Source organism: Sparus aurata, chromosome 20 (assembly GCF_900880675.1).
Source record: "Sparus aurata chromosome 20, fSpaAur1.1, whole genome shotgun sequence".
NCBI classification, from domain to species: domain Eukaryota; kingdom Metazoa; phylum Chordata; class Actinopteri; order Spariformes; family Sparidae; genus Sparus; species Sparus aurata.
In genome coordinates this window covers 14,117,585-14,134,942 of record NC_044206.1, presented here as the reverse complement: position 1 = coordinate 14,134,942, position 17,358 = coordinate 14,117,585, and the positions used below count along the sequence as shown (strand labels likewise).

Below are 17,358 nucleotides of genomic sequence, written 5' to 3'. Positions count from 1 at the left end.
GAAATTGTGTTGTCCTTTAAGGTCACTTTGTTTATTCAGTCTATTCAGTCATGAAAACAAATAGGGTTGTTTATTTAGTTTGATTAGGCATTGAAAAAAATAGGCAAAATTTTTCCCTATAACTACATAGTGCACCTTTGGGGCCAAGAAAAATTGAGGACTTATAGTCATCAAATAACCATTTATCCTCACCAAATCACTTTTTAGTAATTAGATTATCTTAAATTTTAGGAATTTGCACCACCGAGAATATATCAAAATAGTCCACATCAACTTGGTCCTGCATCATTGTGTAATCTGGTCAATTTAATATTTAACTTACAAGGTGCATTTTACTAGTTTAAGTTTCCTCAAACCAACTGACATACAGAAAACCCTGGACCTGCAGGGTCACCCAGTGTACACCCAGGGTTTGTTTCTGGATGCAAAATACAATGAAGCTACCATCTGTGGTGCACCAGGTGTGTGTGCTGCACTGGGAACTTAAAGGTCAACTCCAACAATTTTACACTTTACTGTGTGTTTACAGGTCTTGGGGAGTGCTACTGCATATGTGAAAAGCATAAAGCATGTAACCTGGTAAATTGCTTCAAGTGGTGAAGCGCTGTGGCAAAGGTGTATTGTGGGTAACCAGCTTTTGGAAAGCAGTCCACTGGTCACGAATGGTCGGGCATGGACAGCAGAAAAACAAATGATGAATAGTGATACATCAGAAACAGGGATAACACCTTTCTTATTTCACGCATTGTTGTGTTACGACCAGGGCCTAGGGGAAACCCTGGCGTAACAAGAAAATGAGACTCCCCTCTTCCTGTTCCCCAAACACCACCAGCAGCGAACGTTTTTAACAAAGTTTTTATTCAAACATAGTTGTTCCACAATCACACAAATGCTGGTAGTCTGGAACAGCAGAGGAGAGCCCACAGGAACTGGAGAGGAGCCAGCCTTTAAACCCATGGCTCCAGGAAAGCAGCCAATCAGCTCCATGGGGCAACCTACAACCAGACACACCTGCAACCAATCTCACACACACACTCATACTCACAGGTAAAAGAGGGATATTAAAAACAGACAAATAGACACATGACCTCTAGGGTCGTAACACCTCCCCCCTTAAAACTGAACATTTCTCCCATAAAGAAATGTTCATTCAAGTTATTGCAATCGGGTGTTGAGCAATCACAAGTCTGTTCCCTCTTAAAACCAATCTACATAAAAACAGGACCCAAAACCTTATTGGTGGGTGCCACTCCCACAAACAAAATGGCCACCACCATGAGGAGAGAACACAAAAAGCAAATGCACCAACTGTGGTAACAGACACACCAAAAACCACAACAGGTGCCCAACACAGTGGAGAGCAACAGCCACCACACAAAAGGCATCACTGTATAGTCAACACTACACACAAATGTTGCCAGCTTACACCTAAGCTGCAACCACAAGTGACCCAACAAAAGTGAACTGCCGCCACCACACCCAAAATGGACACCTTGTGATCTCCAACCACACGTTACTGTAAAAAGAGTGTTACAAAAAGAGACAAAAGTGACCAGACAAACTGGAAAGCCACATCCACCACTCAAGATCCACTGAGTGACGCCATCCCAATCACACTAATTAATACACTAAATCAGTAACACCTGTGACCACACCAAAAATGGACTGCAACAACCACACACAAAAGGCATCACTCTGTAGTCACCACTACACAAAAATGTTGCCAGCTTACTCTTAAGCTGCAACCACAAGTGATCCAACAAAAGCGGAGTCCAGTTCCACAACCAAAAGGTCACAAAAAGTTACTGCACACAAGTATTAATTAGGGCCACACATCACAACGTGACCAACACAAAAGCAGCCATCTCACACAAAACCATGTTGCTGTGCAAAGTATAAAACGAAGGGAAACAAACTATAGAGACACCCCAACTTTACCTGCCTACAAAAGGTGGCTAACTCACCTAGCTAGTCTTCAGTGGCGTGCCGAGCTCGAGGCGTCTTTAAACGCTGAACTCAGTGAATCACCGAAGACCAGGAATCTAGTCAACTGCGAAACACTGAAGCGTACCCCCACCCAGGATTACCACCAAAAATAAGAAAGGCAAAATAACAAACATGGCAAATTACTTGAAAGTGCCCAGCAGTTATCTGGTCGGGGTGCTCAGACAGACACACAACATGCAGCAACAACTTAACAAAAGAGATGACCACTACACTTAACTAACGGCCACTTACACAAACAAACTAAACCAAACCACATCTACCTCACCTCATGGACATTCAGATCCCGGACGAGCCCCCAATTGTTACGACCAGGGCCTAGGGGAAACCCTGGCGTAACAAGAAAATGAGACTCCCCTCTTCCTGTTCCCCAAACACCACCAGCAGCGAACGTTTTTAACAAAGTTTTTATTCAAACATAGTTGTTCCACAATCACACAAATGCTGGTAGTCTGGAACAGCAGAGGAGAGCCCCCAGGAACTGGAGAGGAGCCGGCCTTTAAACCCATGGCTCCAGGAAAGCAGCCAATCAGCTCCATGGGGCAACCTACAACCAGACACACCTGCAACCAATCTCACACACACACTCATACTCACAGGTAAAAGAGGGATATTAAAAACAGACAAATAGACACATGACCTCTAGGGTCGTAACAGTTGTTTTATTTCAAAGCCTGATGCCTACATTACCCACAATGCAACTTAGTCACTGTGTGACATCACTGCAGGCTCATTATGAGATTACATGCAGCACATAGCGTTTTCTTCTGAGCACCAATGTCATTTTTCCCAATGAGGAGCGGGCGTCGACAGCAGATGGCCAAAAAGTTTTTGGCATCTTTTTTCCAAGCACTCCGCCTTTTTTGTGCCTAGAGTTGAAAGTCTCTTAATTTTTCAGAAAGGCGCTGATTCCATTGAGTCCATTGTTGGTCTTTTTCTTTTCATGTCCCGGGCGATAATATTCAGTTTTTTGTCTTGTATGGATCATGTCATGCACCCACATCCTTCTTGCTCTGACTTCCGGGTGTCGAATAAAAAAGAAGCGGATAGTAAACCACAATGGGGCTGCGTCAATCATACAGTGGCTGTTATCAAGATATTGTTGTCAGAGAGACAAGAAGCACGTGCAGCGTTTTATTTCTCTCAACGCTTCATATCGTCGCTCCTGAGTGAACAGCCAGCACTTTCTTGCCCGAAAAAACAAAACAAAACACAATGTGGATTCAGGCCCTTGTACTACTTTATTCAGACGCAGTAGTACTCTGTGAACACACTTTAATGATAAAAATTGGTGAAGTTACCCTTTAAGACATGTGAAACAAGTGAAACTATCCTTTAATCCTACCATGGAATAGGAATGTAATTGTTTCTTAAAATAAATGTATAATAGCACAGTTAAATAAATATAAAGGATCTACATGTACTTTTTTTTCCAAGCTTCATTAAATCAGATTTTTTTTTTTTTTAATCTCCATCAACATTATATAATATGATTAAAAAAGTTGGAGGAACAGTTTCCATGGTGAAGACATCCACATGTTCTCTTTACGGCCTCCTCTTTAAAACACTGAACAAAGGAGGGGAGTCACTTTCATCCTTGTCTTGTATTCACTGTGGAAGCTCACGCCGGTTAATCGATTCTCCAATATCTTCTGTCACCGACACGCGTCGTCGCAGCAGCGCGTGCGGCTGCGGTCCTGTGCCGCTCGCGCGCAAAACGCCTAATTCTGTCTGCCATATTTGGACTAGGAATGTCCAGGATGACGTCGTGTGTCCGGGGAATGCGGGTTTGTGACCACATTTATTTAACTACGCCTTCTCCAAGCCTGAGCCCCTGGTAGGCACTACACAGGAAGAGAGAGAGGGAGCCGTGTAGGAAAAAGAAACGGGACGCCTCCCTCCTCCTCCTCCTCCTCCCCTTCCTCCTCCTCCTCTCTTGGCGGATAACGGTGTCCAAGAAGTTATTCAGGAGCGACGCAGACAATAGTCTTGTCTTGCGGGCTTTGCTACGCGTCCATCACTGCTTATTAATGCTGTCCGTGTCCGGTTTGTGTCACACGAAGAGGGAAACACTCGGCTGAGATCATATCATGGACGACCTGGGTGAGTGTTGTACTGCTGTGCTTCGTTTGAAGGGTTGTAACTACATGCTGGGATATCTGGAGGGGATCTTTTTGGGGAAGGGGTGGTGTGCCCAAACAGAGGAAATAAGCTCTTTGCACATTCTTGGAAATCATAGTGGAGCAGAATTAGCTCTCTTTGTGCACAAAGGACATGTCAGAGGCTGTAGTATGAAGGAGATTTAACAGATTTTATATTACAAAGCAGTGAGTGGCCAACACTTCCACTGAATAAGGGCTTTTTTCCCCTCATATGTCACACTATGATACATTATAATCCTCTTCACATTGTGCTTACATCCTCTCAGGCTGTATTTTATATTTCAAAGCAAACAGGAAATGCTCACACAGGTAACACACCAGCTGCCACTTCATAACTCTGCCCGTGTCTGACCGCTGTAGGGTGTTTCGTTCCTGCCCTGCAAATTCAATAAATTCTTTGTAAATTAGATTTACAGCGGGCTTTCCTCATCCGTCAACATTAACAAGTCAGGGGATGGAGGGAGGCCACATGATGTGCAACAGAGTGTTTTCCATTTTAAAGCGGGAGCATGCCGCTGTTCTGTCTCTTTTTCTCCTGATAAAGATGTCAAAAGAAGATGTCCTTCTCTTTCTCAGCACAATATTATGAGAAACGGACTCTCTGTGTTTGGAGTAACTGTGTCGGAAAGGCCCTGAAATAGCCCAGGGCCACGCTGCTGTTTCAAAAAGCCACAGAGTCCAATGAAAATAGAAAAGGCCTTTCTGTCTCAGCAGCCTGTTTTTTTTAATTTATTTTTTTTTACATGAAGTCCGCTTCAGATTTGAGGGATTTATGCATTTCAAGCAATGCTGGAAGGAATGGCTATATGTAGCCAGGCACATCTGGGCACATCTGGATCGGATTGCACACAGTGAGACCCAGTTACAGGGTGACGGGGTGAGTGTTTTACTCAGGCAGTGGCCATGTTCGGAACACTCGGTTTATGCTGTTGTCCAACAATGTTGTAAGTTTATGTATTGGATCTGGCGAGGCTTTTAGTTGAGAGAGACCACTTGTTAGAGAGACCTTCGGCCAAGACAAACAAGTCGTCAGGCAGCTCTAAATATGGTCATAATTCCCATTGAGAGATGTTCAGCTCCTTATATGAGCAGTTTAGTCCGTAAGGGTGTGTGTGTGTGTGTGTGTGTGTGTGTGTGTGTGTGTGTAAGAGACAGACACACAGCAGGAAGGAGGAGGGCAAGTAGTATATGCACAAGATTCTCACCACATGGCCGTACCAGAAGTGTGAATCATCCAGGGCAGAAGTGACCACAGCGATGGCCTGAGACAGGGCAAATTAGTTTGAATTAACAGCTCTGTAATATCAGTACAAACGTTGCCAGGATGTGACAATCCGAGGCAGATTAGAAAAACTCACCACAAGGTCCATTAAGTAGCTGTTCTACACAGAACTAAATGGACCGTGTGGTGGTCAAAACTGCTGTTTCCAGGGTCAAGAATGAACGCGACAACATGGACAAGAATTCTGTAAAGCGCTGAAAAAAATAGAAATTTGAACATCTATAGATCCAGTACCTTGTGGTGAGACATTGCCCGTTCTCTTCCATGTTACTAAAACTCATACACCACAGCAAAATTACCTGGTTTATCTGGAGTGATGACATCTGGAGCATATGATTATAATTAAAGTTTTTTAACGAGGGACAGCACCTTATTAAAACTTCTCCACTACAATCCACAGATCCGCTCTCGGTCTGAAGCTGGTTTTATGGCATCATTATGATCTTAAAGAAAACATTATGCTCATTTTTTAGGTTCATCATTTTCTTTTTTTATTTTACTACCAAAATAGACTTACATGCTTTAATGTTAAAAAAAACACACCAGTTTTCTCACACTGTCCGGTGCTGCAGCTCTGTCTGAAATGCTCTGTTTTTAGCTCCTGTCTTTTTAAGGCCCCCAGTCTCCTCTGATTGGTCTGCTCACTCATGCCTGAGCCAGCAGCGCTTAATCAGTTCTTACATGTATAACTAGCAGCTAGGCATTTATTATGCCAATGTAGACATGGTGATGTAGTGTGATGCCACAAAGTCAAAAAATTAAAGGTGGAACTACTGACGAGGCATTTCAGGAGCAGTGTTTTCTGTGGGAGAGAGGAGCTTCTGTTGATGGGGACTTTGACCTTTTTAACTCTAAAGATCTTTCACATGCACAATAACCTATATATTATATAACACAGGAGTAAAGGAAGAAGCCAAAAAAGCGAAATACTGTGGGTCTACAGTAGATCAGCGACACCCATCCAGAGGTTATTGTGCCTCGAGGATATTTCTGCAGTTGTCAGGGTGATTATTCATTGTCGTTAATGTTAACAATTGCTCAGGAAGCACCTCCCACCAGCTGGAGTCAGTTTTAACATTGGATGTGAATACCTGTTGATAAGATAGTGATGGATGAATCGTCCAATAATAAATAAATCTTACCAGGTTTATTCGTCTAATTTAGAGTATTTCATTACACTCAGACACTATCAGCTAGAGAGTTGCATTTCAGTGAGATAACTGGAACTTGTTTGTATAGACTTTTCACTGGTTCCATTGCTGATGTTTTTAAAGGGGCCCTCCACCAATTCTGCCCATAAAGATAATTTGATAAGTCACGAGGAGTACCATTCAGCCTAGTTCTACAATGTCCTCTGTGGCTCTGTTATGCCGTTGTGACATCATATTGGAGTTCTCGGAATTTTGTTTCCAACTTTTTCTGAAGCACCAATATGCAGTATCTGACTACGCAAAAGAGCCTGAAGGAGAGTCAAATATGGACGCCTCTCATCAGGCGCTGTAATCAAAACCCAATTAAGATAATGGTGTTGTTGTTGTCAGTGAACTGTATTTGAACCCTCCTGTCCTGATGACTCTTCAACATCGGAATCTTTCCCATCTCCACTGTCAACCAAATGATGTGAACGCAGCTTTATTTATTTATTTACATTTGCTCATAGTGATGTCATCAGTTATTTCAGCTTGGTTTTAGCAACTCAAATTTATTACAGCCACCCTGCATTAAGTTTATATGAATTAGGCTTCATAAGGAAGACCGACACATACTTACAAGTTGCATTATGGGAAATGTAGGCTCCAGAGTTTCTAGGAACCAGAATATGTTAGCCTCTGTTGTACTGACATGTCTCTCATAACTCTCACAACTTTTGAGAAGTGCAATAGTAAATCCCTGGATTGTCACTCCAAGTCGGTGCCCAAACTTTTTTTTTCTTTGAGGGCCCAAACTGACAAAATGTTGGACTACAGGTCAGGAACGGGCACTTTATTTTGTTATGTTGCTAAAGATGCAAACAGGTACTCTACGGATCCCAGAGAAGTAATTAAGAAAACAATTCAAATTTTAAAAAAAGGTCTATTCTAAAATGTTTCAGGCAAATTAGGCATGAACATTTTTCTTTGTAAGGATAATCTCCTTTAATGTTTTTTTTTTATCGTTCTATTTTGTATTTCTTTTGTGGGTTGTTTTTTTTTTTATTATTCAAAGACCAGGTAGTGAAGTAGGAGACGTCTTGTTAACTGTTAAATCATATCCAGTTTAAAAATTAAGGGTGGTGTTGATGGGGCTGTAGTGGATCGTCAGGTGCTAATCTTCTGGGAATCACTAAATAAATGCTTGGTGTGTGATAGGTTAAGTCAGTGTCAGACAGCAGTCTGTCCTCTGCGACGTCTGAGTCTATGATTACTCATGTTCAGTCCACTTCTTACAACCTCTGCACGTACATGGTCTGCATCGAATTATGTCACGCAGTGACAAACCTAACCCTTGAGCAAGTTTAGTTTTCTGGACAGCTTCCACTTCAGCATGGAGTGAGTGTGTGAGGGAGAAAGGGGGGCAGCTGGAGGAGTGGATTTTAATATCAGTTGCCAAACACTCTTCCTCCTCTGTTTCCTTTCCGTGCTGGCATGTCTTGGATATGAATGCAGTAAATGTTTGTGTGCTCTAATAACTTCACTGTGTTCATGGATTATCTCTGTGCCAGTTGGATGTTATTGCTGCTGTGTCGGTCACACAGGCTCTCTGTGTCTCCTTAGGAGTGCCTGAGCCGCCTAACTACCCTCTCAGTCCTCGTATTGTTGTGTTTGGTACGTAACTGTCTGTGCATGTGTTGGCACGTGTTTCATTCTGTCTGATTAACCTTGTCTGAACATCGTATCTTCTGTCACTGTCACTGCATCATCCTTAAATCTGTTTCTTAACTCATTCCTCTTCCTGTTCTCCATTGATGCTTCATGAACAAACTGTCAAACACCATCAGGGACATTCACAAAGATAAAGAGATACATTCCGGGGTAGCTAACTGTCTTTGATTATCATTTATTTGTGTTGTTTATTTCGGGCATGTCAATTCATAAGCATCACATTTCATCATTGTTCAAATAATACAACACACATGGCCGAAAGGGAAAAGCGGGAGAAGCCAAAGCTTATCAAGTCCCGCCCCCATTACCCACAGGATAAAATCTTCATCCTGATCTTTTCTTGTCTTTTGCAATTTACTTTTTTCTTTTCTTCTCTTTTTTTCTTTTGTTATGACCTTTGACAAAACATATTACAGCAGTAGCATACAGAGCTGAATTCAAGCTCTAGACAGTACATACAGATTACATGTGTGTCTGCACATGCGTCCATATTAGTCCATCATGAGTGAACAACAGTCTCATCTTATGGCCTCATCTTATAGCCAGGCTTGCCACAAAGTCAGAATATCCAATTGAGAGAGAGCAAAATAAAAGCTAAATAAATTGTAAATCTAACCAAACTCTCATCACATTCATGCAGCTATGTGTTATATAATCTCTCTCTCTCCTATTCACTTTATGTTCCCTCTTCTTCCCGTCTCCCACCTACAGATGCCCTCCTCGCTGATCTGGAGAACACCGGCTCTCCTCTGGCTCGCTGTCCCGTCCTTCTCACCTCTGAGCCCCCACAAGATGCCGACACTCCCCCCGAGGAGACCACCCAAGGCCGGCCACCGCCACCCGCCTACACTCCGCAGCAGGTGGACGATTCACTGCCGGGGAAGAATTCAGACCAACTTTAGTAACATCTCGTTCAATAAAGCTTTTGATTGACTGTGCCTGTTTTATATCCCTCAGACTGTTTCTGCCGCAATGAAATCTACCCAGAACTCCACTCCAGACAAATTGTACAGGTAACTCCCTACTTAATTTTACAATAAAGTGTCATCTGCACGGAATACATTTCTTAGCCCAGGTCCATACCAGATATTAGGCTGTTTATTTCAGAAGCATCAGTCAACCGAAAGAGAAATAGTTGCTGACTAAACTAGTCGATTAATCAATAAAGTCATTTCTCAAGTAATAATGTGAAACATATTCTGGTTTTAGCTTCTTAAATGTGAGGATTTGATGCCTTTCTTTCTTATTGGTGATAGTATATGAAGATTCTTTGTGTTTTGGACTGTTGATCAAAGGAAGCAATTTGAAGATGTCACTTCGGGCTCTGTGAAACTGTGATGAGCATATATTATTTTTTTAAATCACATTTTATTGAGTAAACTAATTGATTGAATGTGAAAATAGTAGGCATTTTAATTGATATTAAAAATAATCATAAGTCGCAGCCCTGTTGTTCATCTGTGTTACTTGTTCAAAATGTATAATATTATTATCATAAAATTACAGTCAACAGATAAATTATGATGCAGTGTTATAGATCGAGGTAATCTTTAAATCCCTGAGAGAAAACTCATCAGCCACCCGGCAGGTCAAGTGTATAAAATAGTTCAAATTAGCACAACCTTTACAAGCTGCAACAATAAATATAATAATAATTCCATAAAATGGTCCAGTCAGCATAATGAGTACTATTATCCCAATCTAGAGTGGAACCACATTCTCCTGAAGTTATAAATAACTTGGGTTTTTTTTTTTCTACGTGTGTCATTTTGTCAATCAGTGTATGTCGATATGAAACCAAAGTTATGGACAAATAAGAATGGGCCTCATTCATGAACCGTTCTTACGAACACATTTGTTCTTAAGTCCCACTTCTGAAGATTTTACGAAGATTGTGGCATTCATGAATTTTTTCTTATCTTGGATTTTTTCTTAGGCAAGAACAAATCCTACAAACACTCAGGAGTAATCTTACACACATTTCAGTGCCGAAATGTTGGCATGGTTGTGTTTTCTTCTCTTGTGTAGTTCAATAAAATGCAATATTACAGTGATAATTCTGTCATATGTATTCATTTATTTATTTATTTCATATTTTTGGTAATTTACAAAGAATTTAAATTCTAAAATAAATTAAATGTGCCAATGATTTAAGATAAATCAAGTAAATTGGAAACATGCCATCAATTAGTAACCCCCCAACCCTATTTATACGTGGCATTTCTCTATCCAAGGCCCGCAAAACACTGGCATATATATTGCTCCTGCGGCTTTCATCAATGTAAGAACACAGCTGCAAACAATTCTGAGGCTTACGAACGAGTTGGTGAATCTGACGTAGGGTTTTCTTAAGGAACCTCTTAAGAACAATTTAAGAAAGAATCTAAGAAGATTCTTAAGAAGATATTGGTGAATGAGGCCCAATATTCTGTTGCCATGTGACTAATTTCTGAATGAACAGAGTTCATGAGTCTCCTGTGATTCATGACATAACGACCACGATGAAGCTAACCGCATCAGTGACAGGATGTTGCCTAATCGCTCTTGTACTTCTTACAGCACAGTGTGTAAACCGCGCTCTCCCCGCGCGGCAGATCCTCCGCCGGCCTTCTCCTCGTCCTCACTGCTGGGAGGAGGTCTGAGCGAACTGGACCATCTGTTACAGGAGCTCAACGCCACCCAGTTCAACATCACAGGTTGGCGGTCTGACGAGACGTCTGTGTTTATGTTTTGATATCCCTGTTTTTTAAATGGAAAAAAGATACATTTTCTTATATATGTCCTTGTTTTTGTCCTCAGATGAGATCCTGGCTCAGTTTCCTTCTTCTAAGAAAGATGAGAGGGACAAGATTAAGGATAAGGCCACAACATCCTCTTCCAGGTACAAAATGTAATCAGTTTAGTCAAAATGAAATTATTGACATAGTCATGAGATAACATACAATTTAGTAATGATAGAAGACAATGAAAGAATCCCTGATGAAGTGAGCTCTGAAGATTTTATTAGTTTTCTGTTTGGGTTTCTGTGCAGCCATATTTTAAGTCAGATCACCTAAGATTGTGTGTTTATTAAGACATTTGAATTGTGTTTTGGGTTCTAGCTCTGCAAAGCCATCAGCGACATCAGCCACGCTGGAGCTGGACAAACTGATGGCGTCCCTGTCAGACTTCAGAGTCCAGAGCACAGTAAGAGTCCACACCACAGCAAAGAGATGAGACAGAGGCTAACCCCCCCGCTGTTCCAGGCTTTAACACAGTTCACTCTGACTCATGGTGGATTCATGAAGACGTTCACTTGACTTCACGATGACTTCACTGTTATTCTGTGGCCTGGCCACAGGGCATGCCTCAGCCACCAGATAGGGCCTGAGGATGGAAATTAGTCTTGGTGGAGACATTTTCCAGCTTCATAAATAGCTTCAGATAGCTGGAAGTCAGAGTTAAAGATCTATATTTGGTGTGGTATATAATCCAGTCATTCTCCTCTTCAGTGACTAGCATGTGAGCAAAGGAAGTGATTGTGTCATTTAAGGCTTGTTTTATTCCAGTGTGCAGTCCAGCTGTTGGTAATAAACAAGCAGGAGCATGAGGTTATGTGAACGCCGTTGTGATTTTCAGTACATTCCAACATGCTGATGCGTACCAGGTTTTTAACTATGCTAGCACCCTGACTCAAGGCACAGCAGGTCAGAGCCTCGCTTTGGTCCAGACTATAAGATGGATTGTCATGATATTTTGTACATTCATGTTCCCCCAGAAGTTTTTTTTCTACAGCTTTGCCATGACATTAGCATCAACTAACATGCTTTTTCTATTCTCTGGCTTTCAAAAGCTCTACACTCGCTGTCTTTCACAGCAATTAATTTCAGACCAACTGCAGGTTGAGTCTTGGAGAATTAAAATCCCAAAGACAGATGTGCCATCCATCATTTTTATTTTTCCTCTCCCAGCCAGCTGTACCCGTCACTCCAGTGGTGACAGCACCGCAGCAGCCCGCCGCCCCCCCAGCACAGACCTCGTCTGGCGGCTCATTGGACAGCATGCTGGGGCTGCTTCAGTCAGACCTGAGCCGACAGGGAGTTCAAACGTCCTCAAAGGGAAACTGTTCAGCTTGTCAGAAGCCAGTTGTAGGACAGGTGAATTAACAGAATGAATATATACTCAGAACCATTTTTCCCAAAAATACGTGAGTTCTATCAATTTTAATAATATCATGAAAGAAAATCTAAAGGTTTTTGGAGAATGTTGTTCATTAACCAAGTCTGGACTGTTTCCTCGTGCAGGTTGTCACGGCTCTTGGAAAGGTGTGGCATCCAGAGCACTTTGTGTGCAGCGAGTGTGAGATTGAATTAGGCAGCCGCAACTTCTTCGAGAAGGATGGACGACCGTACTGCGAGTCGGACTACTTCACGCTCTTCTCCCCCCACTGTGCACAATGCAACAAGCCCATTCTAAATGTGAGAGACGCGGATGTGCATGTGTCGTGTAACTCTGAGCCGATCTGACGCGAACAACTTGAATTACTTGAATAACCTGAATCTGTTTTACTTTTCATTCCTCCTGTTTAGAAAATGGTCACCGCTCTGGATAAGAACTGGCACCCAGAGTGTTTCTGCTGTGTTAAGTGCAGCCGGGCGTTCGGAGAGGAAGGTAATGGGCGGCACATCCTGTCTGGGCTCAACACACAATTGTTCACGGTGAACTTAAGCAGGGTCATGTTTGTGGGCTTGAAAGCACTGTACAACCTAAACATAACCAATTAATAATTAATTAAATGATTAAGCAAGATTAACATGACGGTTGTTTGTTGTTTATGTAGTACAGGAAGCTAGAGATCAGTTTTTATGGATTTTAACACACTGTAAGACCCCTTGGGGCTCAGTAACCCCATTTTTTCAAAAGCTGTTAACCTCCTTAAAAACATTTAGCTGGATGGTTTTCACAGGAAACTTTATGTTCGGTTGCAAAGGCCCTTTCATGCTGTCAAGAAGTCAGAGGAAACACTAAATCTTTGGCACAGAAAATGGACATATTCAAAGCTTTGCCTGTATCCTTTGCAGGTTTCCATGACCGTGAGGGCCAGCAGTACTGCCAGCAGTGCTTCTTGACTCTGTTTGCTTCCCGCTGTCAAGGCTGCAGCCAGCCCATCCTGGAAAACTACATCTCAGCTCTCAACTCTCTCTGGCACCCACAGTGCTTCGTATGCAGGGTGAGTGTTTCTCTGTGGGTTTGAAGGCCCTGTCAATGATGAAGTTTGTTGCATTTAGCAAACAGTTGCATGTTTTGAGCCTTGGCGTTACAGTTGTCTGTTCTTGTAGACTTTTTCTGAAAGAGTCAGCTGTGTTTAAGAGCTTAAACGTACCCTGTGGAGTGTTCTTGTCCACAAGCAAAAGTGTTGAATCTGTTCCTGCCTCTTTAATTATTTGCAAAGTAGATTGTTTTAACAATTTGAAACCTGCATTGTTTACATCCATGTTTACTTGCTAGCTGTCTTCGTCACTATACGGTCATGTGATATGCAGATTGTCAGCTCTACATGCCAATGAGAACATGAGGTCAAGTCTTCTATAATATCCTGGAGATTTACAAGGACTGAAGTGGAGTTTACGATTACATATGTATTGCACATGTTGGGGTTATTTATGGGCCCATGCTATGCTCACTTACAGTTTCATACTTTAATATTGGGTGACTACTAGAATGGGTTTAAATGCTTTCTCGTTAACAGAATGCATTATTTTTCTCATACTATCCATTGCTGCAGCACCTCTATTCACCCTACATCTGAATGCACCATTTTAGTGCCTGTCTCTTTAAGGCCAAGTCGGCTCTGATTGATCAGCCCCCACAAGCCTGAGCACAGTGCCTTTCACTGTGCCTATGTTTTTACAACTATGGCCATGCTGAAGATGTTGCTGTTGGTGATGACAGTATAGTTGTTGCATCACAACTTTACCCGTTAAAAGGTTTCTGAATACTGGGTGTATGCATTGCCCACACTTAATTACAATTAAAATGATTTAGTCTACTCACCAGAATTACATGCTGGGCACCAGACCTTAATGTAAAGAAATAAAATCCACAAAAATGTTTGAGAAATATGTTAAATGATAAATAAAATGTGACTTGATTTCTTTTAAATTCCTGCTTTTGGTGGGCAGGGTTTTGATGTGCAGTTTGGATTTATCATGGGGACATTTCAGGGACCAACCAACTGATATTTGTTTGATCCCTTGAGCATGGCACTTAATCCAAAACCTCTACTGCTCAGTGACCAACACATCAAACTGTGGTTGTGTACATGTGTGTGTGACTGCGTGTGTCAGCAGGGCGTTCCTGAAATAAGGCACTGGTCCCTGAAAATCTAAAAGAAAAAATCAAAAAGCTAAAAATAAGGTGGAATTATGTCATGAGAAAGTTGTCATTTCACAACACAACTTTCTAATTACAGCTCCATGAGTCAGAGCTCAGTGCTGTGTCTGAATGTCACTGCCTCTCTTCTTCAGGAGTGCTACAGCCCCTTCGTCAATGGCAGCTTCTTCGAACATGAGGGTAAGCCTCTGTGTGAGGCCCACTACCACCAGTCCCGTGGTAGCATGTGCCAGGCCTGCCAGCAGCCGATCCTGGGCCGCTGCGTCACCGCCATGGGGGCCAAATTCCACCCCCACCACCTCGTGTGCCACTTCTGCCTCAAGCCCCTGAGCAAAGGCTGCTTCAAGGAGCAGGAGAACAAGCCCTACTGCCACCCCTGCTTCATCAAACTGTTTGGTTGAGGACACAGCGGGACGGGAAGAAGCTGTTTGACTCTGAGTTCTCAGTTTGTTTGTTTTTTACAGTGGAAATGAGGGTGGAGCTGGTCTCTTTCTTACTTTTAAGAATATTAGAGTTGTTAGAGGAAAGGGAAAAAAAAAAAAGAGGATCGTCCAACCCCATTCATTTCTGTTTATTTCACAAAAACAGCCCAGTCGCCAGAATAAAATGTTGGCATTTAACTTTTCTGCGAAACACGTATCAGTATAAATTTTTACATGTTAGATAATAGCAACCATATTGACATTCCTACAATATGTCACGTTTTCATTACAGGTATAAGGGCTGACTTTCATGTCAAGAGGAAGGGATGTCCCGTGCCAGTGACAGTTGTTAGAGACAGCTTTTCTACATTTGTAAGCGCGAAACCCACTAGATCAGGACATTTTCCAACCATGTTTGTGGTGACAAAAAGAGGGATTTAAAGCCAAAGCGTGATCTTTCCAAGTGCTGTCTAACCCGAGCACAAGCACAGCAATGTTATGACATAAAACTGAAAATGTAACATGAGGGTATGTAAAGTTTCAACATACCCGTGGTTTGCAGGAAGGCACATTGCCCACATTTTTTGTGGCAGTTGGGTTGAACAAAAAATTGGACTGCATTCAGACTGGCAGTGGGAAATATATCTCTGAATACAAAATGATGCCAAATGATTTTTTTCATGTATGTAAATCTTTACATACTGTATTGATTCAAATTGAATATTGAGAAATTGAATTGTTTTGCCAAAGGTAGAAAAGAAACAATGAATTAAGAGCAAACATGTTGTTTCTGTGAAGGACTTGTACTGTTGTGCGAGGAGATCCCCTTTAATATATTTGCTTTATACTGCAAAAAAGTACAAGTGCCACTGCAATTGCATTTATATATTGTATGCCGACTGCTACATATTGTATGTTTTTGTGTAACAAACTAAGCTGTCATATGTTTAATGTCAGATATTTTGCATTATTCTTTCACTATGGCTCTATGCAATCTGCCAAAGACAATTCCAAAGAATTAAATAAAGGAGAACACGACTTGTCTTGCTGTTTTCGTGATGAATGAATCGACGGATTCGAAGTCTGCATTTTTTAACAAATTCAAAGAACAGTGACTGTGGGAAGCAACAAAGCAAAGAGAACTTTTAATATGTCCTTATTGACACACAAACAATTTGGCATATACAGTGTTGGGAAGATTACTTTGGAAATGTAGTTGGTTACAATTACAAGTTACCCTGTTGAAAATGTAATCGTAGTGTAACTATTTCAATTACTTTCTCAAAGTAATGTAACTAATTACATTTGATTACATTTTGATTACTTTTCTTAATTTTGAATGAAATCTCTCAACTGCTAACCATTTTCACATTTTAAGACCTATAGTGTGATAAACCTTTCAGTTCAAAGGTTTAACCATATATTATGAGTCTGACCTTAGGCCTGTACTAAAGGAGGCTCACTTCCTCACTAAATGGAGCGACAGCGGGCTGATTTCAGCCAAGAGGAGCAGGTTGTTTTAATGGAGAGAGTATGAGGATACAAAAAAAGCCTGATCACAGCCTGAAGCAACAGTGTTGCTGCAAATATGACAAGAGGAGGCTGATTTTAATTTCAGACAGCTCTACATTGAGCTGCTTTTAAATATGAAGCTTTAGAGCAACAACAACTGTTGTTTTAAACCGTGTTTTATGTTGTTTTCATATATATTTCACTGATCGCAATTATAAAATGCCAGTGTGTGTTTTATTGAAAGCGAGGCTGGTGTGCGTATGAAAATAGGTTACAGTGGGTTTTTTAGGTGCTGTAGCTACAAGCAAATCTCATGTTGTCTCTGTACAAAGACCTTTGTGAGAAAACAGAGTAGACCTACTCAAGATTTGCGTTTGGGCAACACATAACAGGCGAAACAATTAATTTATTCATGGCCACATTAAGTTAAATTATCTGTCCTGATGCGAGCGCACAACTTCTTTCAGTGGTGACTGACTGTATATAAAAGTAAATAGGCTATAGCCTAATAAATGACCTCCTGACGCGAGTCGGATCAACAGCTGAGCAGCGTATCTCCTCAGCTGAACATAGGCGGAGACGCTCAGAGAGAAAGTAAACAGCAGCGGATCAGCGCGATCTCTCCCTCCGTACAAATGCTCTGTTCTGATCCAGCTCCACTGGACTTTCAAAGGAAAGGTCACGCCAGCTGTAAATGAGTTAAATAGTGACACAGCGGCGCTTTTATAGCCGATTTTATGATT

The 17,358-nt window shown here is 41.6% G+C and overlaps 1 protein-coding gene across 2 annotated transcripts; it reads left to right on the top strand.

Annotated features, from left to right (window-relative positions):
- The first annotated feature begins 3,657 nt into the window (after positions 1-3,657).
- On the top strand, positions 3,658-16,170 carry LOC115571735 (transforming growth factor beta-1-induced transcript 1 protein). 2 transcript variants are annotated; one of them, XM_030401295.1, is made up of 12 exons: positions 3,658-4,107; positions 8,202-8,252; positions 9,021-9,169; positions 9,267-9,322; positions 10,869-11,005; positions 11,109-11,190; positions 11,411-11,495; positions 12,260-12,445; positions 12,593-12,766; positions 12,878-12,959; positions 13,370-13,518; positions 14,816-16,170. In XM_030401295.1, the coding sequence occupies exons 1-12, from the start codon at positions 4,095-4,097 to the stop codon at positions 15,080-15,082; spliced, it is 1,431 nt and encodes a 476-aa protein (XP_030257155.1). In that variant the 5' UTR covers positions 3,658-4,094; the 3' UTR covers positions 15,083-16,170. The 2 variants fall into 2 exon arrangements, with proteins under 2 accessions (XP_030257155.1, XP_030257156.1); XM_030401296.1 differs by lacking the exon at positions 8,202-8,252 and having other exon boundaries at positions 3,660-4,107.
- Positions 16,171-17,358: the final 1,188 nt, after the last annotated feature.

Bases quoted from the DNA above. Each gene is read 5' to 3' on its own strand.
- LOC115571735 (XM_030401295.1), top strand. The intron at 9,170-9,266 runs GTGGACGATTCA...TATATCCCTCAG, and splicing joins CCGCCTACACTCCGCAGCAG to ACTGTTTCTGCCGCAATGAA. The intron at 13,519-14,815 runs GTGAGTGTTTCT...TCTCTTCTTCAG, and splicing joins CACAGTGCTTCGTATGCAGG to GAGTGCTACAGCCCCTTCGT.